Below are 27,076 nucleotides of genomic sequence, written 5' to 3' on the forward strand. Positions count from 1 at the left end.
TAATATCCCAGTAATGAACTTTCAGCCTGTAACAGCAAAGTCCTTACACAGTGCAGGTTGTATTTCATGTTGTTTTTTGCTTTTTAAATTTCCTATCTATAGAGAACAGTGGATTAGTATATAGATAGCCTGTTTTACTAATGAGAAGACTGAGACTAGGAAAATGTTAAATGGCTTCCCAATTACTGTAATAAAAGTTAGTAAACAAGCCGACTTATTGAGAATATTCTGAGATAATGCGTGTTTTTTCCCACCCAAATTATACTAATCAACCTTTTGGAAATTCTTTAAATGTTTTTTATTGTAAAATATTCCTAACAAAATTTATAATTTAACCATATGTCATACTGTTTTGTAGTCACTAAAAACACTTGTATATAAAAATAAAAGCACCATTTAAGAGTATTTTACTGGTCATTTATTTCAAATAAATAGTCTAAAAATACTTTTAAATTGGGCTGGAGTTTGGCCTAGTGGTAAAGTGCTTGTCTAGCATGCACGAAGACTCGGGTTCAATTCCTCGGTATCACATACATAGAAAAAAGCTGGAGGTGGTGCTGAGGCTCAAGTGGTAGAGTTTGAGCCTGGAGAAAGTCCAAGGACAGTGCTGAGGCTCTGAGCTCAAACCCAGGACTGGCAAAAAATGCTTTTTTAAATTCACTATATTTCCACAAGATAGTATTGTTGTTATGCTATTCAGAATGGTTTTTCTAGGGGAATGTACATAGCTACTATTTGTAGTAAGTGTTCAAAATAAGTACTCTTGGGCTGGGAGTTTGGCCTAATGGTTAAAGTGCTTGCCTAGCATGCACGAAAACCCGGGTTCGATTCCTTGGTACCACATACATACAAAAAAGCCAGAAGTGGTGCCCAGGCTCAAGTGGTACAGCTCTAGCCTCGAGAAAGTCCAAGGACACCAGGACTGGAAAAAAAAAAAAAAAAAGAGCACTCTTCTTGGAATTTTCCTATTCTTCTAATATCACTTAGTTTTTCTACCTTCAGTAATAAAATTTCAAAGCCAGAATTTATCCGGAGAATTTTCTTAGAATATTATAGGTATTCAACCCGTATAATTTCTTTTTCAGCTAATATTATGGTAACATTCACTCAGATAGTCACTTTGTTTGAGAGCCTACAAAGTGTCTTTCATTTAGATAAGCACTAAATATATTATAAACAAAGCAGATTTTGTTTCCATGGAGTTATAGTCATCTACATTTGAGCCATGATCAAAGACTAGGTAGGCAACGATGAGTTGGCAATAAATAGAGCAAAAACTTATGCAAAGCTCCTAATATGCACAGAAGCATAAAAGAGTAGAAGCCAAAAGAGTAAATTGAATAATAAATGAAGAAATAATAAATGGAGTGGGAAAACAAAGTGAATTTGAAGAAGCAAGCAAAAGATCATACAGGAAGAGTTGATTTTATACAGGAAAAGTTTGTGTTACAGATACTAAAAAATTCAGGCTAACATGTCATCTAAGCTTTTGCACTTAGCTGTTTTTGTTATTAAATGCCTTTCATCTCTCCCAATAGAAGTCAAAAATCTTAGAACAGTGTAAGGTGCTATATATTCTAGCCTCAGATAGCCTATTTCCTATTAATGTCTTTGAAGATCACTTTACTTACTGGCTCTATGAACATGCTAAAAATGTTTCTGCAGCAAAGTCTCTGAACTTGGATTTTTTTTGTCTGTGCTTGTCTTCCTCCAAATGTTACATCTTTGCGTGCTGCCCTTGTTAGAGCTCTAATACCAGTCAGATCCTTCCCCAGTTATCTTTTATAAAATAGAAACTTCTCTTCCCCCTATTTCATATAGCACTTTGACCAACTGGTATGCTATTTATATTTGGCTTGCCTCCTTCTATCGCTACATGAAAACCATGTACCCGGACAACTCCTGTGCATATACAAGTATACAAATATGAATTACATGCAGTACTTCTATAATGCCATTAACTGGAGTAGCATTTCGCTATTAAGTTAATTGATGAAGTTAATAGAAGATGAAGAAAGTAATGTGTCTCTAGTTTCTGTTTTGTGCATCATAATGGTGGATATAACTAATGAGATCAAAGCGATAGAAGAAGAGACACAGTAAGGAGGAAAATGTTAATTGGGTAGAGGGTATGAATTAATTTTAATCGTGTTTGTTTTGTGATACTTGTGAAATCTCCATATAAGTAACTCATAGGTAGCTAGATATTCTTGTTATTGTAGATCAGAGGCCTACGCTGGAAAAACAAATGTTGTAGAAAAGCATCATAGACGCTGATTATTTCCAGCTTTAACGTTGACTTTATTATCTCCACAATATAATGCCAGATCATTAGCTAAGAACTGAGAGCATAGGACTGAACAGCAATATTGAGCTCTCATTTGTATTTACCCCTCTTAATCTTAGCATGGCACAAATTAATTCACTTGAGATTTTCTCCAGCAATATTTGTTACGTGATTATAATATCAGCATCATATTCTCATGAACAAAAAGAGATGAGAACCATATTGGGAGATAAGTGAAGCTGCATCAAGAAGATGGCTTTTGAGTTGGGTTTCAGATTACTTAATAGAGTTTATTCCTGTTCATTACAACTTTTCAGTTTCTTCATCTGGTTATAAAATAGCAGATAATTGAAAGATATAAATTATAACTTTATATATTACTCATATTCCTACATTTTTCACAACAGAAGTAATATCAAAAATTATTTTACCAGAGCAAAACTACCACTATCCAAATATTCATGACACAAAGTTTGGAATTTTCTGTATTTACTAATGCCTTTTCACATGTGTGCAAGTTGTAAAACAAGGAGTGCCTAAAGTATTGTGACCAGTATGTCAGTATGTAACAATTATTTGTGGTGCCTCAGTTGTATACCAGATTTGGTATCTGCCAGATAATATTCTGGTTTAATATGTAATAGAAGCATTAATGATAATTTCTAAGACTTTTCTAAGTATTATATAGAAGTCTTTCTGTGTTTTTAAAATAATACATTACTAGTTTGTAAGAAATCCATAATAGTAAATGAGTAACATTTTCAGAGTACATTTACATTAATGTCATTGAGTCATGCCATGTTAATACCATATGTCATGTCCTTGTTATACCATCTTTTTGAAACCTCCATTATCTTCCCTGGCAGTTACTCTGTTTTTGTATCTTGAACTCCCTTTTTCTTTTCTTTTTTTCTTTTTTTTCTTTTTTTGGCAGTCCTGGGGACTGAACTCAGAGCCTGAGCACTATCCTTGCACTTCCCTCAAGATTAATGCTCTACCACTTGAGTCACAGCACCAGTTCTGGCTTTTCTATATATGTGGTACCAAGGAATTGAACCCTGGTCTTCATGCATGCTAGGCAAGCACTGTACCACTAGGCCAAACTCCCGGCCGTACTCCCTTTTTCCTTACTCTTCATTACACACACACACACACACAGTTTAGAGGAGCCAGATGAGTGGGACCAATGATTTCAGAAAGAATAGTTGTGCTTTCTCTCTACTTTGTTTTTGGTAGTCCTAAAATTGCTACAGTTCACTACAGTTAAAAGCACGAATTTTGTAACCAGTAACTGCTACTTAAATTGTGTGAACTTAGATAAGATGTAAAATGGTAATAAAGTTCTTAAGCAGTACTTAGCAAATAGTAGGCAGTATATAACTATCAACTGATATTATAATTATCACTGTCATACTACATAGAATTTGCTTTTTATTTTGTTACTCTTAGCCTCAAATTCAATATGTCTGCTAAGGTCCTTTTTATTTCTTAAACTTCCTTCTGGATACAACCATCTACTTGATAACACAAGTCAAACAACTGAGACAACCCCCCCCCCCCCGCCATCACTCCTATGTATCATTTATCAATCAGTCCCATCAGCACATTATTTCAATACCATCTTTTATGCTTGACAGATCATGCGTGTACTGTGATTGAAATAGTTCCTTAAAGGATTTTATAGTGAGTGATGAGAAAGAAAACCTTCTAGGACATTATTTGTATACTATGGGAGCTCTTTTTTGCGGGGGAGGGGGGCTTAAACTCTGGGCTTGGGCATTGTCCCTGAGTTCTTCAGCTTAAGGCTACCACCCTACCCCTTGAGCCACAGTGCTGCTTCCGGTTCTCTGGTGGTTAATGGGAGACAGGAGTCTCGCAGATTTTAGTGCTTGGGCTGGCTTTGAACCTCGATCCTCAGATCTCAACCTCCTGAGTGGCTAGGATTATAGGCATAAGCCACTGTACCCAGCTTACTATAGGTACTTTTAAAATCATCTTTCCATAATACTGGTTGAGTGATTATTTAGATAATTTAAAGTTTTATGATTATGAAAGTATTTAGAAGTCCTCATAGTTCATACTATTATATGATGTTTAAATTTTTATTTCAGTTTGGCTTGTCAGTTGTAGGCCTGATATAATGAAGTAATATGGAGTGTATGACATGTTTGTTTCTCTTAAAGTAGCTGTTAGTTAAACTTAAAAAAATTTCTGCTGGATGTGGTGGCTCATGCCATGTTTCTTTACTGAGGATTATGTTCAAGTTACTAAATGCTACATATGTAATATATATTCACTATGAAATTACCCAGTGTTTCCTTAACTGTTTATCTTGATTTCCAAAAGTTAAAATTGGCATTTATTTCTTTGTATAAGTAAGTTTGGAATTTTTAGTGGATTAGAAGATGTTATTTAGCATTAAAATTCAGAAGCTACATATCTATATCTGTGTGTATGTATATCTTACACTGTTAGTATTATTAGAACATTTAGCATTCTGTTCATATAGTCCATACCAGAACACTTTTAAAATCATTCAAAAATACTCTTATTAAAATAAACAATTTTAAAATTAGACCATTTCTATCATACTCTTACTTTTTAAGCTTTAATTACACATTTGAAGTTTATAACCTTGGTGGTATAATAACCATTATTATCTCTGAGACTTTCAAAATTATTTGCATCACAGGGAATCTTCAGCTTTCAATATGAAAATCAGTGGCCAACTTAATCATAACTGTTAAATGGTGAAATCTGGAGTTACAATAACAGACTAATCATTTTTTGACAAACATACAATTATCCTACTTCAAAAGGGAAAATGGGTTAACATTTCTTTGTTAACTACCAACTTGTATCCTATCAGTTCAGAGACTTCCTAGAGATTCTTTTGGGTTTTGTTTTGTCAGTTTTGAGGCTAGAACTTGGGGCCTGGGTGCCCTGTCCCTGAGCTCTTTTGCTCAAGGCAAGTGCTCTACCACTTCAGCTACAGTGCCATGTTTTCTGCTGGGTAATTGGAGATAAAGAGTATCTTGGACTTTCTTTCCCCAGCTAGCTTTGAATGGTGATCCTCAGATCTTACCCTCTTGAGTAGCTAGAATTATAGGTGTGAGCCACCACTGCCTAACTCTTTTGAGTTTTAGTAGTACTATGTTATTGTTGTTAAGTGTGTAAAGAAGAAACACAACAAAATTTGAAGGAAGATAAAATAGTGTGACTTTCAGTGAAGCTTAATTTGTCCATGTCATCAGACTAGGAACCAAACATTATTATAATAAAGTATCAGAACATCATCCTTCCCCAACTCAAAAGTCTTTTGTCTTTACAAACATGTTTGCATCATGTAAAATCTGAGTATTTTAAATAAATACTCTACCAACTTGTGGGGGAGAGTACTAAAACTTTTTAAAAAGAAAATCAGTAGCTATTTATATTTTACTTTAATTTTTTTTAATTTCAAAGAAAGGAAATGTAGAACTAAATGGTTAATACTTGTATTTACTCTCACAAAATATGGGGAGAGCCTCCGAGTTGATCTTGAAAAATCTAATTACATTTGACATTCCTCTAAGAAATTTAACAAAGAATTAATTGTGAACAAAGCATTTTTTAATTTACTTGATAAAAAGACAGTCCTTTGTTTATAATTCTGCATTGTAAAAGCTTACATCACACTTTTCAGTTTCATCCTGTTTTGTTGCAGAGCTAGATCCTGTATCCCAGTATTAAAAGAATGCTTTGGTTAAAAAAAAAATGCTTTGGAATTCAACAGTACCTTTTCATAATACTGTTATCATGACAAATTGGAAAAGTTTAAATCTAAAAATTCCATATTTAACTTTAAAATCTAGATAAATTTTGAAAGGTATTCTAAAAGTGCTTTAACCATGGATTACTTCATTTTATATTTTAAATCATTAAGAAAATGAGTATAAATCCCTTAGTTTAGATTGGATTTTTATATTTAGTATTCATCAGTCTGAAGGTATAGCTGTTGTATAAAAGGACGTCAAATAGCATTACATTTTGACCAGTTATAAAATGAATTACACAACTCAGAAGCTTTAGGTAATCAAAAATTAAGTTTGTTTTCTTTCCTGTTCTAGTTACCGGTTTACTAAAATAGTGAGCATACATGATCACTTGAGAATTGGGCTTCTGGAGCACCTGAACAGAAAGGGAGTGGTTCATATTCAGCATTACAAAAGACAACTTTCTCTTTTTGAAGGGGATTACTTTGACTATTTTCAGGTACTTGGGAAATTCCAGTTTTATTACAAGATATGGGATGGCTGTTATTTATTTCCTAAAATGTTGATTACAGACTTGAGATTTGGTTATATGATAGGACTTTGACTATTTTTTTAAATATCAGTTAAAAAAAAAATCTATGTAGAAAGTGGCGCTGTGGATCAAGGAGTAGAGTGCTAGCCTTGAGTTGAAGAGCTCAGTGACAGCGCACCGACCTTCCCAAAAAAACAGCAAAGAAACCTCTGTAAGAAGTTTATAGTGAAATACAAATTGAGAAACTTCTACATGTATTGATTTTTTCCCCCCAGAAAACTCTAGAAAATTTAGTTTTACTAATCAGAAAGTAATTAGCAAAGTAGTTTTACTTTCAAATAATGTAAAGACAATAAGTTGTATATATATATATATATTTATACACTTCATCTTTCCAAGTAAATAATGAAAGAAAAGCAAATTTTACATAATACTCTAGGTGTAGTATGTTGGATTAAGGGAGGAAGTTTATAATGAGGTAGGTTTTTTAATAGATAATAACTTTTAAAATTTTTTGGGTTTTTTTGGCCAGTCATGGGGACTGGACTCAGGGCCTGATCACTGTCTGTGGGCTTTCTCTAAGCTAGAGCTCTACCACTTGAGCCACAGCACCACTTTCAGCTTTTTGCTGTATATATGGTACCGAGGAATAGAACCTGGGTCTTCATGCATGCTAGGCAAGTCTCTTACCACTAGGCCAAATTCCCAGCCTAGGATATTATTTTTTATTACAGCTCTTTATAGATTTTCAGTGGATAAAGTTCTATGTATATTCAATATGTAGCAGAATATCCTTGGGATAACAAAATTTTTATTTAGAATTTTTGTGTCTGATTTCAGGAAAAATTCTTAATAAGAACATATTTGGTTCACACATCTTACACTAATGTAGGTGTATCTTGATTACTTACTGGGGCATCCATAATAGGTAATTTCCTTCATTAAGAAAAGTTGTTTAAGCCAGGGGCAAGGTGGCTTACTCCTGTAATCCTAGCTACTCAGATCTGAGGATCAAGGTTCAAAGCCAGCCTGGGCACAAAAGGACCTGAGACTCTTAACTCCAATTAATTAGAAAATGGGAAATGGGGCTTGGCTCAAGGGTAAGGTGATGATAACCTTGAGCTTTAAACAGGCTGGGGACAACGCCCCAAGCCCAGTGGTAGGGAGGTTAGCCTTGAAGTGAAGAGCTCAGTGACTGCGCCCAGGCTGAGTTCAAGCCCTGTGACCCACAAAAAGAAAAGAAAAGTTGCTTAGGCATTATATAGATTTGTTGAACTTACAGAACTTTGGGATAGGTTAGCTTATAACAGAGTACAGTTCAGATATTCTTCTCATTTTATTATTTTCCCATTGCTCTGAGTCCCTTTAAGGACTTCTAATCTTTTACCCTACAAGTTGCTGTTCATTCAAATTTTGAGCTATCTGGTTCTATATCCTCAAAGGCACACAGCAGAATAAAATATTATCTGTAGTATGAGTTGAAGGTATGTAGCCTAGAGGAAAGAAGACTAGTTCTTTTCTTGAAGTGCTAGAGAAGACAGAACATTAAGCAGATGCTATGGAATGTTAAAAATAGAGAAGATTATAAGGAGAGGCCCAATTCTATACATTAAGCTAAGGATATATTCAGAATACTAATCAAATTTAAGAATAATTTATTTTTTTCAGTTTTCAATTAAATGTACATGCTAGCACTTCAAGTATAGTTGCCAATTTTATGCACTATTAACTTGAAGAGATATCTTTTAAAAGTTAAATATAAACATTTAATATTTTAAAAGTGTACTTATTAACTTTATTATAAATTTCCTTTTTCTTTGCATTGATTTGGAACTAAGTACAGAATCTTTTTATTCTGTGAGATTATTTAGCAAAGAAATTTTACTCGATTTTAGGGACAGCTCTTAAGCATAGTTATGGTAGAAACAAAATGTGGCCTAAGGCATATCTGTGATATTCTCAGTACTCAGAAAGCAGTGCCAGGAGGATCTGGAGTTTAAAGCTGGCATAGACTGCATAGTGAGAGGCTGTCTTAAAAAAAAAAATACATCTTTTATGATTGCTACATATTTGAGCCTCTTTTTGCTGTACTTTTTTGTTGAACTTCACTGAATTAGCTCCAAATAACATGAGACTAGTCAACATGTCAAAACACAAGAATAGCCACAAATATGATATGCTTATTAATATAACATCTTGGTTTTTTATTTTGTGTCCTCTATAATATGTTTTTGCTTATATAGCATAAAACACTGAGTCCTGTTCCATTTTATATTCCCGGAAGCCAGTGAAAGTAAGAAATACCTATCTACATAAGTCATACAATCCATGTTGTATGATTTATTCTCAAGGAAATTATTCAGACTTTCAGATTGAATGAGGAATTTCATGTTTTTAATATTATACACTATAAAATGGAATTGCTTTAAGATAGTTTAGTAGGAAAATGATATTTCCATATGATAACATATTTAAAAACTGTAATTTTTGCTAACAAACTAATGAAAGTTATCATTCTTTAAAACACTGGCTTGAATAGTCCAAGCATCCAAATTGTTTACAATTGTCAAAGATATCTTTCTCTAAGATTGCGTCATATGAAAAGGTTGAGGAATAAATTACATAAAGTAATTGAAAGTCAAAGTACAAATTTAAGATCTTAATTGGTCCTTACACTGTTTAAAAAACTTGTTGACTCCTATTTTTAAAATTCGGAGGAAAAGTCTAGCATCCATTAACAATAAGACTGAATTTCTGTGTTTGTATGTGTTTGTACAAATTATTAAAATAAATATAGCTTGAGAATTTGTTTCTTAATATAAAGTAGGGGGCCGGGAGTTTGGCCTAGTAGTAGAGTGCTTACCTAGCATGCACGAAGACCCAGGTTTGATTCCTCCATACCACATACATAGAAAAAGTTAGAAGTGGTGCTGTGGCTCAAGTGGTAGAACTCTATCCTTGAGGGCTGGGAATTTGGCCTAGTGGTAAAAGTGCTTGCCTAGCATGAACTAAGACCTGCGTTGGATTCCTCAGTACCACATATATAGAAAAAAGCTGGGAAAGTAGGTCTTTCTTAGGATCTTTCACTTAAATACCTTCATAGATAATACAGACAACTGTCAAAAGTTTTGATTAGTTTGTTAATGCTAAATTATAAGCTGTTTCTAGCCAGCATTTGTCAGGACAAATGTAAGTGCTGGTAGCTAGACATGTTGGCCTATTTTTATAATCTTAGGTATATAAAAGACAAAGAGGACAGTATGAAGTCAGCCCAGGCAGGAAAAATAAGGAAACTCTTTTATTTCTAATTAGCAACCAGAAAAATCCAGAAGTGGAGCTGTAACTCAAGTGGTAAGAACCCCAGCCTTGGTCAAAAAAGCCAAGGCACCCAGGTCCTGAGTTGATGGCCTAGAACCAACACACACACACAAACTGGTACAGAGATAATAATCATAACTACTCAGGAGACTGAGATCTTAGGATCGAAATTTGAAGTTTGGAACCAGCCCAGGTAGACCACTCTAAGAGACCCTTATTTCCAGTTAACCAACAAAAAAGCAAGGAGTGGAGATTGAGCTCAAGTGGTAGAGTGCCAATCTTGAACAAGAAAAGCTAAACAAGATCACAAGGCCCTGAGTCCCATTACACACACACACACACACACACACACACAGCTGGACAAAGCTGGGCACGGTAGTGCATATCTATGGGATAATAGTATTGCTTTTGCAGTCCTTGAGTTCAGACACCAGTTTCATTTAAAAAAATAAAGAAAAGAAAGAATAGATAGTAAGAGTTGGTCTAAAATATCAAAACAGGCTTTGCAAAGTGTGTGTTAGAAAACGTTTCTAACATATACTTCCCTCCTTATGATTTCATATTTTTACTACTTAAAGATACTTCTGAAGTTATTTCAAGCAAATATATTTTTGTTTCATTTAGTAACTTTATTTGACAAAAATCATTTACCACTCTAATGTACATTATTAATAAGAGAGAGAACTGAGAAAATCAATACATTAAAAAAATACAGGCAAAAACAATGTGGTTATATAATACTAAGTTTCCAATGGTATGGTATCAGAGTTTGAGATGGAAATATAAAAAGATATATTATGAGACAGAGGTCTCAATGAGTTCCATAAGACAAACTATAAATGTTGTAGTAAACTGTAAAATTGATGCTGTAATAAAAGTGAAAACTAAGCAATGTAGAAATATATTGATGGAAACATTAAGAGATGCTAGGGAAACCTAAGGTATCAAAGATAAATTTTGAGTAGAAAATCGCAACTTACAGAATGGGAGAATTCATGAAAAGTAAAAATTGGGCAAAGAATATGACTATGTAGGTAGACAAAAATCTCAGACCCATGTAAAGATTTGGGATTCCAGCCTGGTAACAAGGGGAGCATTAAAGGGTTCACAAGTATAGGGAACATTTCCCACTCTTGGGCAGGGACAGCAGCTTCTGGACACTGCCGTCTGCCTGTGTGGGTAGTTTCGTATGCCCTATAAATAATACAAATATCCAAATGACAGTGGTGTAAAAGGTTCTCACTCCTGGTACAAAAAGGAAGTAACATGATCAGACATACATATGGAAGGATCTTTTGGGTTGATGTTGGAAAACTTAGATTTTTTTTTTCCTTTTGTACTGGGAAGCACTTTCAAGATAAGGATACATGTGAATGTTTTAAGTGTGAATGAAGTTCAAAACTTATTCATGATTGCACAGCTTGATTCTTTGAGATATTTTGATAGAACCATAAATTAGTCTTTGTGTAACTATGTTGATAGTTGATCAGGTATAAGGATTTGAAAACTAATGGATGGAAATTGCTTCCTGACTTCTCTGCTTAAGTGATACTATTCATGATGAATCAGATGACCCTGGTTTTCCTATTCTGTAACCATTATGTATTGAAATTGCCTTGCCCATCCTAAAGTGTTGGGTTTATAATTAAAATGTTATGTATTTTTAACAAAAGAGAAAGAAAAATGATATTCAAAAGTAATGTAAAATTATGAAAAGTGTTGGAATATAAAATAAAGGTAGAGAACAATCCTTTCTCCTCTCTTGCTTCACATGGATTGCTTTTATATTAGGAATCATATGCTAAAAGACTCACGGCTTCTGTAGACAGCACTAAACATTTTGAATTTTGTGAGAATTCCTTAGTTACACATTTTATGACATACTGACTACCAGTTTAGAAACTATTATTGTATTATAGAAAAACTTCTTAGTGATATTATAATTAGTGAGTAAATCTAAATTGATTTATAATAGAAGCCACAAAATAAAGCATCATAATTTAGTTGAAAAACCTAAGAAATACTCTTGTTCAGTAGCTTTACTTGAATGACATGATTTATAGACTAATTTTATATCTTAGAAAATCTGTGTAAAACGAGAAGGGCTGAACTTTTTATTTATTTGTCACTAAGGGTTGAACTTTTTATAGCTATAAATCTGTTTAATATAAACAGTGGTAAGCAAGCTTCAACATAGCTTTGCTTTCCATTAATATAAACCCAGGATCTCATAAAAGAGTGGGTTTGTAATATAACACATACAAGCAGCTCGCTTCTCATTGTATCACTTTGTCACCTGATTCCAAGACAGATATCTTCTGCATAGTAAGAATGGTATCCATATGACTTTATGTCAGACATTATATATTCTAGATGTTTCATTAATAAAATAATAATGTCTACCTCAATAAAATTATATAGTATCAACTTAAAATTATTCCATCATGAGATAAAATACTATGGAAAACTATACTACCATTTATTTTATTTTAAATGTGAAATTATTAATTTAGAACGGAAAAGAGCTGGAGTACTGATGTATTCTATGTTTCTTCTTTTTGCCATAAGAGCTGTAAAAAGTGTAAAGACACCACAGTTCATGTTTCTAAAGTTTATTTTCTCAGGCTTAGTTACTCTGCTATCCTTTCTAAAGCTAGTTGTCCAAATGGAAGGTTATGACAAGGAATTGACAGTGGACTCAGTAATACTGTCACCATGAAGACTTACTTAGTAGCAAAATCACAGATGTTCCCAGCCTTTTATAATACAGTGTAGTGTTTGCCTTCATCCTACACATCCTCCCATATGCTTTAAATAATCTCTAGACCACTAACAATTCCTAACGTAAATACTTTTAAGTAGCTTTTATATTGTGTTATTTAGAGAATACTGGCTCCCAAATAGTCTTTGTTTTCAGAGCAGACACAATTGTTTCTAGTGAATTCCCTATTTACCCAGTAGAACTCCAGATAATGTTTTTTTAACAGTTCATGAGGAGAAAAAGTTAAAGGTTTTTGCTGGGCAGGTAGCCTAGTAGTAAAGTGCTTGCCTAGCATGAATGAAGCCCTGGGTTCAATTTCTTGGTACCACATACACAGAAAAAGCTGTGGCTCATGTGGCTCAGTGCTAGTTGAGCAAAAAGTGCCCACCGACAGTGCCCAGGACCTGAGTTCAAGCCCCAGGACTGGCCAAAAACAAGGTTAAAATTTTTATTATTTTAATACTAATAAATTTTACCTTTAAGAATATATATTGATTCAGGCACAGTTTTTGTCTAGATATTTAGTGTTTTTGCTTTGTTTGTTTGTTTGTTTGTTTTTAAGGTCTTGGGGCTTGAACTGGGCCTGGGCACTGTTCCTGAGCTCTTCAGCTCAACCTTAAAACCCTACCCCTGGGCCTGGGTGTTGTCCCTGAGCTCTTCAGCTCAAGGCTACCACTCTACCCTTGAGCCAAGCCTCACTTCCCATTTTCTTGAGGTTAATTGGAAATAAGAGTCTCAGGTCCTTTTGTTCCCCAGGCTGGCTTTGAACCTTGATACTCAGGTTTCAGCCGCCTGAGTAGCTAGTATTACAGGCATGAGCCAGGGCGCCCAGCTATGTTTTACTTCTTACCTACTCAAGCTAATTTAACAAGTCCCTACAGTAGAGACAATCCATAATATCTACCACTCAACTAAAAGGAGAAAACTAAATTTCTCTCCCAGTTAACAGTTTGTACGCGTATTCATATTTTGCAGCATAAATAGGAGCTTTTTACTCATTGAAATAACTCATTGGAAATATAGGAAGTGATTGGCTGAATGCAATAGTTGAGTGACTAGGTACTTATTCCAAGAGACCATCATTTATATTTTTCTCTGTATATTATGGCTAATTAATTTGTTTCTCTCATCATAACATGTTTTATGAAATGTTTTATTTTTTGCAGTGTTTGAGCAACACACCTCCACTTACTGAATATTTCCTCAATGATAAGTATCAAGAAGAACTGAATTTTGACAATCCTTTAGGAATGAGAGGTGAAATAGCTAAATCATATGCTGAACTGATCAAGCAAATGTGGTCTGGAAAGTTTAGCTACGTCACACCAAGAGCATTTAAGGTTAGTGTGTGGTTAATGCACTCTCAGTAATGGAGATATCATTCTCAAAGCATGAAAGTTCATTCTCAGGTACATTGAATGGAAATGAGTTACTAAATGGTTTGTGGTCCTCCAAAAGCACATGGTATATAAATAAATAATACATTCTGTGGTATAAAATTACAGGGCAAGAAATAACATGAATGATCCGTTTATAAAAACGTCTAAAGGATCTGGGGGAAAAGATGGGAAAATATTGAGACACTGGCATGGTAGCCATTTGTAAAATGGCTGGCTAAACTCAGGCATATCGTAGAAGTCTAAGAACTAATTTTATTTGGGCAGTCACTGTAACTTTTTAAATTTATTCAAATGAAACTAGTTTAAAAACAACTACTGAATAATAAATGTATATTTAATATAGTTCTTAACCTTGTAAGTTTATCCATATTTGTGAATTAGTTGCTTCACAGAACAAAATCTGAAATAATTTAAGCATTCAAATTAAGAATTCAGGTGAAATTTAGAATTATAATGTTGAAGTTTTCCTCATGATGTCATTAACCAATGAGAAAACTTTAAACTTGAATAAGGAATTTATTTTTACAATTAATTGGCTTTTTTATTAAGGCCATCTACTAAGCAACTTTTTTTTTTATCAGTATACTAGTTCTTCCAAAATAAAAAGCAACCAATAAACCAAAGTACCTCTGAATATACTTTCTTTTTTATTCTAAACTTACCTATCTCTCAACCCTTATCATCATCCCAATTAGTTTTAATTGGCTAGATTTTCTCCCTTTAAATTTTGTATAAATATGCAGCACTTGATATTGTACTTTTTTACACTATAATTCATATTATTGTACTTCAATATTTTTTTAAATACTTGGTAAGACAATGACTAGGGGAAATAATATATGAATATATGTTAGGTGGTTCATTTCTAGTGATCCTATCACTAGAGCAAAATGCTACTGAATTTTAAGTCTTCAGTGTACAAAGTTTTTGCAATATTTCCATTTATCAAGTCAACATTTTTCTTATTTCAAACTGAATTTAGACATGTGATTATGTACATGTGTGTGATACCATAATATATATTTAATAATATGACAAAAAAGAACCTGTCTTTCTGCTTAACTTCATGTGTTTTTCTGTTCAAAAAATCCCTTATTTCTTGGTATTTTAGATTCATTAACAATGAATTCACAGTGACTCATGTCATAACAAAGCTTTATGTAACTTTTCCCTGTGAAGTACGTTTAAACTAGTTTCCACCTACCATGTGGGGGGCCATTTTGAATACTGACAACCTAAAACAGAAGAAAATCTGAGAAAAAGAACTAAACAAATCATAAAAGCAACTTGTTGCTGTAGTTTAAGAGCTGAAACATGTGTCACCTTGTTGCCCAGATGGAAATGTGCACATCAGATGACTCAGTTTTTTGCCACTCAGTCTATAAGTGACTATAAAAAATAATCAAAATTTCATTTGAGGCTTACAAATAAACTTTAGTAAGGAGGCAAATTTTCAAATGTAGAATCTATGATAATGAAGGGTCAACAGTATACTCTTAAGACATCTTTTCTCTGATTTTACAGTTTTGCTTTTCTTTCAGACGCAAGTAGGACGCTTTGCACCTCAGTTCTCTGGATATCAACAGCAAGACTGTCAAGAGCTGTTAGCTTTCCTACTGGATGGACTACATGAAGATTTGAATAGAATTAGGAAAAAACCATATATCCAATTAAAGGATGCTGATGGAAGGCCAGATAAGGTATATTTCATGATACTGTTGTTACCATGGTTAAAATTCTCTGATATCTCTTTGTAATTTGGGTCTATTTTCATTGTAGGTGGTTGCTGAAGAAGCCTGGGAAAACCATCTAAAAAGAAATGACTCTATAATAGTTGACATATTTCATGGCCTTTTTAAGTCAACTTTAGTTTGTCCTGAATGTGCAAAGATTTCAGTAACATTTGATCCTTTTTGTTATTTGACACTTCCGTTGCCCATGAAAAAAGAACGAACCTTGGAAGTATATTTAGTTAGAATGGACCCCCTTACTAAACCTATGCAGGTCAGTAGTAGTATTTTCTTTGCATTTTAAAATTTAAAACAAATAATTGTCTTTGTTATGAATAATTTGATTTCAAGAGCTGGACATAGGGCTCAGTGGTAGAGCACGTATCTATCAAGTGCAAGACCCTGAAATCACACCCCAAGACCACAAAAATAAGTGTTTCTAGTTCTTATTCTGAAGAAGTTCGTTGCAGTATTAAAAGTAGGCAGCTGTAGAAGTTCACAGGCAGAGTGATTTACACAAATTGGCAGAGTGTCTATGATGAGCCCTGATTATTAGCAAAGTGAAAGCTGGAAATAAAAGCATCGTAGGCCCAGAAAATGACATGGACAAAGCTCACTTTTTTTCCCCTTAATAATGGAGCTTAAGCTCAGTGCCTTATGTAACTTGTTTGCTCACGGCTGATGTTCTGCCACCTGATACATACCTCCAGTTCAACTGTGAAGGCCAGTTAATTGGCCTACTTCTGAAATCTGCAAATAGTTAATAGAGTAAGCAGGAGGTAGAATCATAGATCTTTGATATAATGATAGGAAGTTCAGACTTCATTGAAGAGGTTAAGAAGAATCACTAAAGCTTCTTAACAACATATAGATTAGTTAGATTTGTATGTGAAAAAGAAGACTGACTAGAACAAAGTAAAAGACCACATCAGAAACTTTTTGCAATGTTAAGATGACAAATGGCAAGGACATGGACACAAAATTACTTTCAGGAGATGGAGATATTTTAATGGTAGGGCATTTGGCCTAGTGTGCATGAAGCCCTGGGTCTAATCCCCACCTAACATGGAGGGGAAGAGAGAGGTGGTGGCTTAGGATCAGAATGGCAGTTTGATAGAAAGACTAGTTGAAAATGAGAAGTAAAATTGTGTAAACATATTCAAAGATGATATCAAATTTACTAGACTGGAAAATTGAGATAATATGGCATTTGTTAAATGGCTTTCACAATCCAAGAAAAGTGTTTCGATATTGAGAATGATATGGTCTAGTCTTGTGTTTAATGTTGCATATGCTGACTTTGAGATACAGTAGGAATATTTAGGTGAAGATAATCCAGTATTCATTCAGTGAGTTTATATATATTTAGACTGAAAGATAGATTGCATTTGAGACTTAAATTAAGCAGTGAGCTTTATGGAGATGGTAGCCAAGTTTTTAGAAAGATGAGATCATATAAAGTGACTCTTAGGATTTAGTATCTAAACTAAAACTGCCTTGACAATAAAAGGGTCCATTATTAATAATTGTACTTAGAGTTGCATGATTACCCAGTCTAAGAAATGAGCGTAGAATTAATAAACACAAGAGAAGAGCTTGAAACAAAGTTTTAAATCAACAGAAAAAGAATTGAGTAGTAGATCTGGGCACTGTGGCTCACACCTGTAATTCTAGCTACTCAGGAAGCTGAGATCTGAAGATCTCAGTTCAAAGTCAGCCTGGGCACTAAAGTCTATGAGACTCATCTCCAGTTAATCACCAGAAAACTGGAAGTTGTGCTGAAGAGCTCAGGCCCAGAGTTCAAGCCCCACAATCAACAAAAACAACAACAAACAAAAACAAAAAAACACTGTATTGAGTAATAAGAAGTTTAAAGGATGACGTTTACATCCTGTTACAGAGAGATCAGTAAAATAAGGACTGTAGTGTACTACTTTGGGAAACCTGGAAATTAGAATAATAAAGAGGTGATGGAAAAAGCCAGAAAGTAGGCTGAGAAGGGAATGAGAGATATAAAAAGTTATGTCCAATATAAATATTGTAGTTATTTATGAAACAGAGAAGACAGGAAAATAAGAGGAATTTTTAGAGCAGAAACAGTGATGGATTAGTTTTATTTTGCTTTTTGATAAAAATATATTCTGTTTACATAAAAGAATCAACATAGGCAGGTACCTGTAGTTCACACTTGTAATCCTAGCTATTCAAGAGGCTGAAATCCAGAAGATCACAGTTAAAGACTAGTCTGGGAAGAAAAGCTGAGACTCAAAAATAACCAGCACAAAGCTAGACTGGATACATAGCTCAAGTGATAGAGTATCATCTGTGAAAAACCTAAGCAAGTACAGAGACCTAAGTTCAAACTCTGGTACAGAGAGAGAGGGAGGGAGAGAGAGGGATAGAAGGAGAAAGAGAGCTGGAACAATAGAAAAACAAGGATGATGGCCAGTTTAGAACTCAGAAAAAGCAAAGGTGGAATTCAGAAAATATATGCAGAGTTAGCTTTGAAGGGGGAAAAAAACATCTGATTTCTCATGTGTTGCTAGAGACAGGACAGGAAGAATAAGAGAGAAACCCTATATGTATTTCCTCACAATTTGCAGCTTGTATTTCCTTGGCAAAAAACAAAACAAAAAAAAAACAACTGTGAAACTGTGACATCAGAAAACAAAGAATGTTAGACTTTTTAAGAATAACAATTGTTTCTGGATTGGGCATTGTGGATTTGTAGCACACCAGCCTTTAATGTGGGGAAATTTTTTCCGGTATATTTGAGTAGCTCCGAGAAAATCAGCAACAATAAAACAGAGTAACAAAAAGAATAAATACTTTTGTAATGGAATAGCTGAAGTGATGAAGAACATAGAGTCTGGAGGGAAGGATGTGAGACCGCAGGGAAAAATCTGAGTCTCATTAGGACTAGAAATCTTTATCCAAATTCAGAACAGATAAGAAGGAATCTACAGAAGAAATAATAAGAAAATATTGGTCAGTTTGTAACCTTTTAGAGATTAAAGTAACAGAACTGAAGCAGTTTCTGATTATGACAGCTCCAGGAAGTCAATTACACTTGAATATAAGTATATGCCTTGATGAACTAGGGAATAGTAGGCTATGACATATCAGTATGAACATTCTCACCCAGGGTGATGGCAACATGGAACTAGAAACATTGAGCCAACTGCCGAAGGAAACATCCATGAGATAGTCTCATCTGTTCTTTTCAGGGTACTAAGTTCATTATGTTTTGTTTGTTGGTTTGTTTTTTTGTTTTTTTTTTTTAGTACAAAGTGATTGTCCCTAAAATTGGAAATATACTAGATCTTTGTACGGCATTATCTGTTTTGTCAGGAGTACCATCTGATAAGGTAAGCTATTTCTAAGGTTAAATTATGTAAGTAAATATTTTGTTTCTCAGTGTTGTAAAACCAATTTAATAGAAATTTGTTTCCTTTTAGATGATAGTTACTGATATATACAATCATAGATTTCACAGAATATTTGCCATGGATGAAAATCTTAGTAGTATTATGGAACGGGATGATATTTATGTGTAAGTATAAAATTCTATATGTAAAATATACTTAAGAAAAAACTGAAAAGAAATAATAAAATTTCAAGAGTTAATGGCTAGTATCGTCCTTGTAGGTTTGAAATTAACATCAATAGGACAGAAGATACTGAACATGTGGTTATTCCTGTTTGCCTAAGAGAAAAATTCAGACACTCAAGTTATACCCACCATACTGGTTCTTCACTTTTTGGCCAGCCATTTCTTATGGCTGTACCACGAAACAATACTGAAGATAAACTTTATAATCTTCTTCTTTTGAGAATGTGGTAAGTGCTAAACTGTTCCACAGAAGAAAAGAACAAATGTAGGAATAAAATATCAAATAAATAGTAAAAGAAAACATGTAAGGTACTAGCAGAATGTGCTATCTATATTATTTCTACTTTTCTAGACAACAAATGTTAAAAGTCAAATTACAATCTCATCTACTTTCTGGATAATATAAAACAATTTACTAGGGTAATTTCAATACCAGGAAAAGCATAAAGTCTTAACCACATGCCAAAAATTTATATTTGAAATAAGAATTTATAACTCTAGTATGTAATTCTGAAATCATAAGATGCTAGGTTTTTTCTTTATATACATTATGTGTTCAAGAACTTTATATTAATAATCTTATTTAATTATTTAACTTATACAATTTGATAGTAAGACAACCCATTTTTTATTGCCTTCCCCAAATCCTGGATTTGAATTATAAGATAATCACTAATGTATTTCAGTCACTTTTTTTAATCCTTTATAATTGGCATACTTACTATTTTTCTCCAATATTTAGCTATTATAGTTTCTACATATATTACAGTACCCATACATAAAGATCACATAATAGGGCCAGACACAGTGGCTCACTTCTATCATTCTAAACCAGAGATCATCAGGAGTACTTTCAAGGCCAGCTCATGCAAAAAACAAGATCCCATCTCAAAAAAAAAAAGCCTGAGGGACTGGGAGTTGGGCCTAGTGGTACAGTGCTTGTCTAGCATGCACAAAGACCTGGGTTAACTTCCTCAATAACACATATATAGAAAAAGAAAAAAAGCCAAAAGTGGTGCTGTGGCTGAACTTGGTAGAGCTCTAACCTTGAGAAAGCCTAAGGACAGTGCTCAGAGCCTGAGTTCAAGCCAAGACTGACACCCCCCCCCCCAAAAAAAAATAAAATCCTGAGTATGGTGATATGCATGTGTCATCCAGCTATGAGGAACCATAAGTAGGAAGATTACTGTGCAGCCTAGCCCATGAGATCCTACCTGAAAAATAGCTGAGAGCATTAATGACTACAGACATTATTTAAGTGAGTAGAGTATTGGCCTGAGGTCCTGATGTCAAACCCAAGTAGCCCTGTACACACAAAGATCACAATGTGTGAATAGTCCTATTAACAATAGTATCTATGTTTGTTTTTGTTTTTGCCCAGTTCTGGGGCTTGAATTCAGGGCCTGGGCATTGTCCTTTGGCTTTCTTAGAGCTGGTATTCTACCACTTGAGCCACAGCACCACTTCTAGCTTTTTGTATGTGTATGGTACTGAGGAATCAAACCCAGGGCTTTGTGTATGCTAGGCACACACTCTACCAGTAGGCTATGCTCCCAGCCCTTACAGGTCTTTTTTTAAATTTTTTTATTGTAATTAATAGAAAAGTTACATTATATTTGCCAGATAGAAGGTGCATTACTTCACAAACATTGCTACCCTTTCTCATGTTTTTGTTCCCATCCCCCCCACCCTCTCCCCTCATCTGAAGATCTTTTTATAAAATACTTTAAGTTGAAAATTATTTGGTACATATTTCTAACCTATAAAAGATTAAAACCTTATAAATAACTATTTGTAATTGAGCACCAGTGGCTCATGCCTGTAATCCTAGCTACTCAGGAATCTGGGATCTAAGGATTGCAGGTTGAAGCCAGCGGACAGAAAAGTCCTCTTAAGACTCTTATCATTACTCAAATCGCAAAAGTGGTGCTGTAGCTTAAAGTGTAGAGCACTAGCCTTGAGTAAAAGAGTTCAGGGACAGTGCCCAAGCCCTAAATTCAAGCTCTACAACCTACTAAAAAAAATTTTTTTAAGTAACTAATTTTATTTATAAAAACAATACAAATTAGTAAATTGTAATTATGGTAGTATATCTTTTTGTATATCTTTTGAATCCACTAAAGACTACTTTTAACATTTCAATTGTTTTAACAAGTGTCATTTCTTACAACTTGGTATAAATGAACTTGTTTTCTGTTTTTATATAAGCCGGTATGTCAAAATATCTACTGAAACTGAAGAAACTGAAGGATCCCTACATTGCTGTAAGGACCAAAATATTAATGGAAATGGCCCAAATGGCATACATGAAGAAGGCTCACCAAGTAAGATTTGCCTGGTCAAGTAAAATTTTCTCACATAGTTTATTAGTTATATTTGGCCTTGAGAAACCATATTATGCATGTATGTATCTCACTGAGTTTATTCAGAGATGTCTGATATCTAATATTAGGTGAAATGGAAACAGATGAACCAGATGATGAATCCAGCCAAGATCAAGAACTTCCCTCAGAGAATGAAAACAGTCAGTCTGAAGACTCAGTAGGAGGAGATAATGATTCTGAAAATGGATTGTGTACTGAAGATACTTGCAAAGGTCAATTCACGGGACACAAAAAGCGATTGTTTACATTCCAGTTCAACAACTTAGGCAATACTGATATCAATTACATCAAAGATGATACCAGGCATATAAGATTTGATGATAGGCAACTTAGGCTGGATGGTAAGTATTTGTGAAAAGTTGCTTGATTGTTTAACTGCAATACTGTGGAGTATTGTCTTCTCTTGTTTTGTTTCTTCAGTGAAAATCATGAAATTCAGTCCTATTGTAAAAAAATGCCATTTAATTATCTTAAGAGTTAGAATGAAAGGCCTTAATGCCTAAGTATCAGTGTTTTATAAAGCTAGTCTGAATTTACCACTGAGCTTGCATGTGTCTGCAGCTTGTACTCAGGGCATTGAGCTCCTACTCAGCTTTTATACTCTTGGCTGGCACTGCCAGTGGAGCTAAGCTTCCTGTCCTAAGATTAAGCTTCATATCCTTTTGTTGTGGTGATTAGAATTGTTTCATTGGCTCTAATCACCTAGTGCAAGTAAAGAAGATAGCTACTTTTACTGTTATATTTGCTAACTGGTAAATATTTCAATTGTAAATGAATGTATACACTAAGGTGCATACATTTTAAAGAAAAAAAAATATGTTTCTACCTTAGAAAGATCTTTTCTTGCCTTGGATTGGGATCCTGATTTGAAAAAAAGATACTTTGATGAAAATGCCGCGGAAGTAAGTCATCATTTCTTACTTTTTTATCTTCTTTTGATTTCCTTTCTTTTGATTACTAGAGCTAATTAAATTCTTTTATCATACTCTTATTTCTATCAAATTGGTTTATTGTTCCTAAAAGTTGAAAGAAGTGGGTTATGAATCTTTTTAGGTTAAGGTAGACAGCTTAGAACATGGTTTCTACTTGTTTTAATTGCCATGTAGGTTTAATCAAGAAATAGTAAAAAGTGTGATATAAATCTCAGCAGTACCGAACTTTTGTTTTAAGTTTAGGATTTTTCATTATTATTCATAATGAGATGGTATCACTAAATGCATTTGTTTCATTTGTTCTCTTAACTCAAGAAATACTTCTCTTTAGGATTTTGAAAAGCATGAAAGTGTGGAATATAAACCTCCCAAAAAGCCCTTTGTGAAGTTAAAAGATTGTATTGAGCTTTTTACAACAAAAGAAAAGCTAGGTGCTGAAGATCCCTGGTAAGGGACAAAGTTAAATATTTCTTATTATTCTCATGTAATATTTATTCTGGGCTATATCAGGTTGAAAATGTAGTTATTAAATTCTCTTAAGTGTTTTTTTTTCTGGCCAGTCCTGGGCTTGAGCTCAGGGCCTAAGCACTATGCTTGGACTTTCTCAAGGCTAGAAGCTCTACCACTTGAGCCTCAGCACCATTTCCGGCTTTTTTCTATGTATGTGGTACCGAGGAATTGAACCCTGGTCTTCATGCATGCTAGGCAAGCACTCTACCACTAGGCCAAATTCCTGGCCCTCTTAAGCATTTTAAAAATAATAAATGATTTCTTATATAATTATAATGGGGGTGGGAATATATGCAAAAGAATTACAATGTTAAGCTTTAATATTGATAATAATTCCTTTTACCAACCAGTTTTTAGCTTTGACACTATTTTGTAATAAATTTTTAAGGAAAATTAGTAATGAATTTTGTTGTATCATTGTATTAGAACTAAGAGGTTTTGAGATTTTCTGATATGTCTATCAGCACACATTTATGATAGATCATTTTGTTACACTAAACGATTAATAACCCAGCCTTTACCCTTTCTTCTCTTTTCTTTTTTTACATTTTAAATTATAGTAGTTAAACTTTGAAAAGTTTCAAAGATAAAACTAATAGGAATTCTTTTGCTGGCATAAATATTAGGCATACAATGTTTACTCACTGAAAAAACTTGTAGAACTTTTCAAACATTTTACATTTTGGTTTATTGTTTCACTAATGAAAATTGTGTTCGTTTGAACCTCTATTGAGCATGCCTCATTTGTTTTTGTTTTTAGGTATTGTCCAAATTGTAAAGAACATCAGCAAGCTACAAAGAAGTTGGATTTATGGTCCCTGCCTCCAGTACTTGTGGTACATCTCAAGCGATTTTCTTATAGTCGATACATGAGAGACAAATTAGATACTTTAGTTGATTTTCCTGTCAGGTAAGTTTAAGTTTTCTGAGTAAACTTTTGGTATTCTAACTTCTCTCAAAGTTATTTGATGCTTTTTATTACTATACTTAGTAAATAAGGATCATGTATTATTAGACCTAATTTCAGTTGATGTGGTTTTGAGTAGTTCTTTACAGTTCTAAGGATTGGAATTTTGTAATTTTTATTCTTTCTTAGATTTTCCAAAAAGAAACTATACTTTTTTTAAAAAAAAGTTAGGGCGACTGGTAATGTGGCTTAGTGATAGAGTGATTGCCTAGCATGCACAAAGCTCTGGGTTCGATTCCTCAGTACCACATACACAGAAAAAGCCAAAAGTGGTGCAGTGGCTCAGTGGTAGAGCACTGGCCTTTAGAAAGTCCAAGGACAGTGCTCAGGCTCTGAGTGCATAGCCCAGTGGTAGAGTGCTTGCCTAGCATGAAGCTCTTGGTTCGATTCCTTGGTACCGCATAAACAGAAAAAGCTGGAAGTGGTTCCTTGGCCCTAGTGGTAGGTAGAATGTACCTTGCTGTTAAATTTTTCCTAGTACACTGGGAATTGGTTATGTTAGCATGAAAACATGCATCTCAATAACATCGTTCATTGGGGCATTTTAAAATTCTCAACTCTTCAGAATATTTTCCCCCAAATATTCAAATGACTTAAAGATCTGTATAATTTGTTTTATAAGCTTTTGATAGTTTCAATACCTATATAACCATAGGTGAGGATGTATATGAGTCAAACAACACTGGCAAAAGAAAGCGGACTTTATAAAAGAAGTCATTGCATTTAGGGAAACAGAAAAATAACTTGATTTCTCTTTTACAACAGTGATTTGGATATGTCAGAATTCCTCATTAATCCAAATGCAGGTCCATGCCGCTATAATTTGATTGCTGTTTCCAACCACTATGGTGGGATGGGAGGAGGACATTGTAAGTTGATAGTTTGCCTTTAACTCAAATCATGATGTTTAAATAATGCTTGATTTGTTTTCTTTAAAATGTTTATTGCTTCTTAAAGGTAAATATCAGGTGTTATTGAACATGATAGTAATGTTTAGTATTGATTAATAAATGAGTCAGCTTTTGACCTGTTTTTATCTGATATAGAGAGGATGGAATTAGTCCTACTCCTCAGCTGAAGAAATAGGATATCTCCCTTATTCTTCTTTTTTCTTACATATGCTCATTTAAACATATCTGTTTAATTGCACACGTGATAGTGTACTATAGATTTCATTAAGCTGTTTTTCTTCTGATGCATCAGAGTTATCCATGGTTTGTTTAAATCCATTATTTCTCGCCATTCATGGTTTATATCTACTGTATTATTATTTCTCTCCACGTACCTAGTGAGAGATACCCAAATTGCAAGACTGATAAATGTCATTGTTTGTGGTCTACAGTGTAAGAATTTCTTTGACATATGTACCTAGAAGTATGCCTTCTTGATTCAAATGAGTAAGTGCTGCCAGATTACTGTCCAGCTTGACTATAACAGCCTAAACTCTCTACTTGCTAGATTTTTAATTCCTAGGATATATTCTATTTATCTTTATGTCATGATTATTGATCTACTGAGCTTTTTTCTTTTTGTGTTTATTTTGACTTTTTCTTACAATGTACCCATGCATAATAATCCTCATTAATTACTGTCGTGTAATTTTACTAGATATTCCTTATTACATAATTGTAGTTTTGAGGATTCTCTTGAAAACACTGGATGTTTTAGTGACAGAGAGATTATCATTTTCCCCTAGATACTGCTTTTGCAAAAAACAAAGATGATGGAAAATGGTACTATTTTGATGACAGTAGTGTCTCTACTGCATCTGAAGACCAAATTGTGGTGAGTGTGTCTTATATTTCTTGAAAATCATGGGGACCGCTGTTTTAAGGCATGAATATAAGTTTAGCAAAAGGGAAGGGAATGAGTTCAGTCCCTACCACCAGAAAATTTACTAAAGGTACCTCTGGAATACTATAGCCCATATTCTGGCAATTCTAATTATAAAGACATATTTGGTTTGATTTAAAGAAATTGAAATTATTTTCTAAGTGGACATTGGTTTTCAGAATTTTTAAATTTTTTTCTAGCAGTTTTTCATATGATTTGAGTTTGTTATGAAAACTAGTTGTCTGGAAAGCAGTTTTACCTTTAACTCATAAACATAGAGTTTGTCAGGACTGACAAAAACGAAAAAATAACTAGAAACATTAACTTTTTTGTTTTGTTCCACAGATTAAACTATGTATTACTGGAAGGCACAAACTATTATTTTGTTTATGATATTTCAGAGTCTACCTTATTAAAAGAAATAAACTCCGAGTTCAACTATTGGCATTACTTTAATCTTATTTCATGAATAGATAAGAAATAATGTTTCTTTTTCCTTTTATTGTAGGGAGGGTTTGTTCATTTGTTCATGTATCCCTTAACAAGAGGGATAAATTTTGTAAAATGCTTTCTTAGGTATTTGGGTCATTGTGAGAACATCATAAAATGTACTTGTACAAGCCTAGATGATAAAGGCTGCTTACATACCTCATTTATATTACAATGTTTTGGTGTAACAATTGTACATACCATTTATCATTGACTGAAATGCCATTATGTGGCACACGAAGGCATATGCTTGTGTGTCTGCATGTACGTATATACACACACATCTTGTGTTACTATCTCCCCCCATGTATCTATAACAACCAGATAATCAGATACTTGGATACTATATATTTTTTGTGTGCCTAAGTTAACTTAATTTCCAATGTTTTTTATTTTTTAAGGGATTTTTTTGCCAGTCCTGGGGCTTGAATTCAGGGCCTGGGCATGGTCTTTGGGCTTCTTAAGTCTAGCATTCTACCACTTATGCCACAGCACCACTTCCAACTTTTTTCTTTGTATGTGGTACCAGGGAATCAAACCCAGGGCTTTGTGCATGCTAGGCAAG

The 27,076-nt window shown here is 33.9% G+C and overlaps 1 protein-coding gene across 7 annotated transcripts in view; it reads left to right on the forward strand.

The window, feature by feature from the left end:
* Usp15 (ubiquitin specific peptidase 15) overlaps window positions 1-27,076 on the forward strand; it is a 97,777-nt gene that overhangs the window by 67,730 nt on the left and 2,971 nt on the right. For 5 of the 7 annotated variants that reach the window (XM_090327835.1, XM_090327841.1, XM_090327847.1 and 2 more), the window contains 13 exons: window positions 13,820-13,993; window positions 15,595-15,753; window positions 15,833-16,057; window positions 19,068-19,151; window positions 19,242-19,336; window positions 19,432-19,623; window positions 21,605-21,720; window positions 21,849-22,121; window positions 22,612-22,682; window positions 23,044-23,159; window positions 23,983-24,132; window positions 24,955-25,058; window positions 25,886-25,974. In XM_090327835.1, coding sequence (XP_090183961.1) covers window positions 13,820-13,993; window positions 15,595-15,753; window positions 15,833-16,057; window positions 19,068-19,151; window positions 19,242-19,336; window positions 19,432-19,623; window positions 21,605-21,720; window positions 21,849-22,121; window positions 22,612-22,682; window positions 23,044-23,159; window positions 23,983-24,132; window positions 24,955-25,058; window positions 25,886-25,974 — 1,848 coding nt within the window. Of the gene's footprint in view, window positions 1-6,396; window positions 6,542-13,819; window positions 13,994-15,594; window positions 15,754-15,832; window positions 16,058-19,067; window positions 19,152-19,241; window positions 19,337-19,431; window positions 19,624-21,604; window positions 21,721-21,848; window positions 22,122-22,611; window positions 22,683-23,043; window positions 23,160-23,982; window positions 24,133-24,954; window positions 25,059-25,885; window positions 25,975-27,076 lie in introns of all 7 variants that reach the window. The other 2 variants (XM_090327851.1, XM_090327838.1) reach the window with 2 other exon arrangements.

This window comes from Megascapheus bottae, chromosome 2 (genome assembly GCF_031878675.1).
Source record: "Megascapheus bottae isolate mThoBot1 chromosome 2, mThoBot2.hap1, whole genome shotgun sequence".
Lineage (NCBI taxonomy): Eukaryota > Metazoa > Chordata > Mammalia > Rodentia > Geomyidae > Megascapheus > Megascapheus bottae.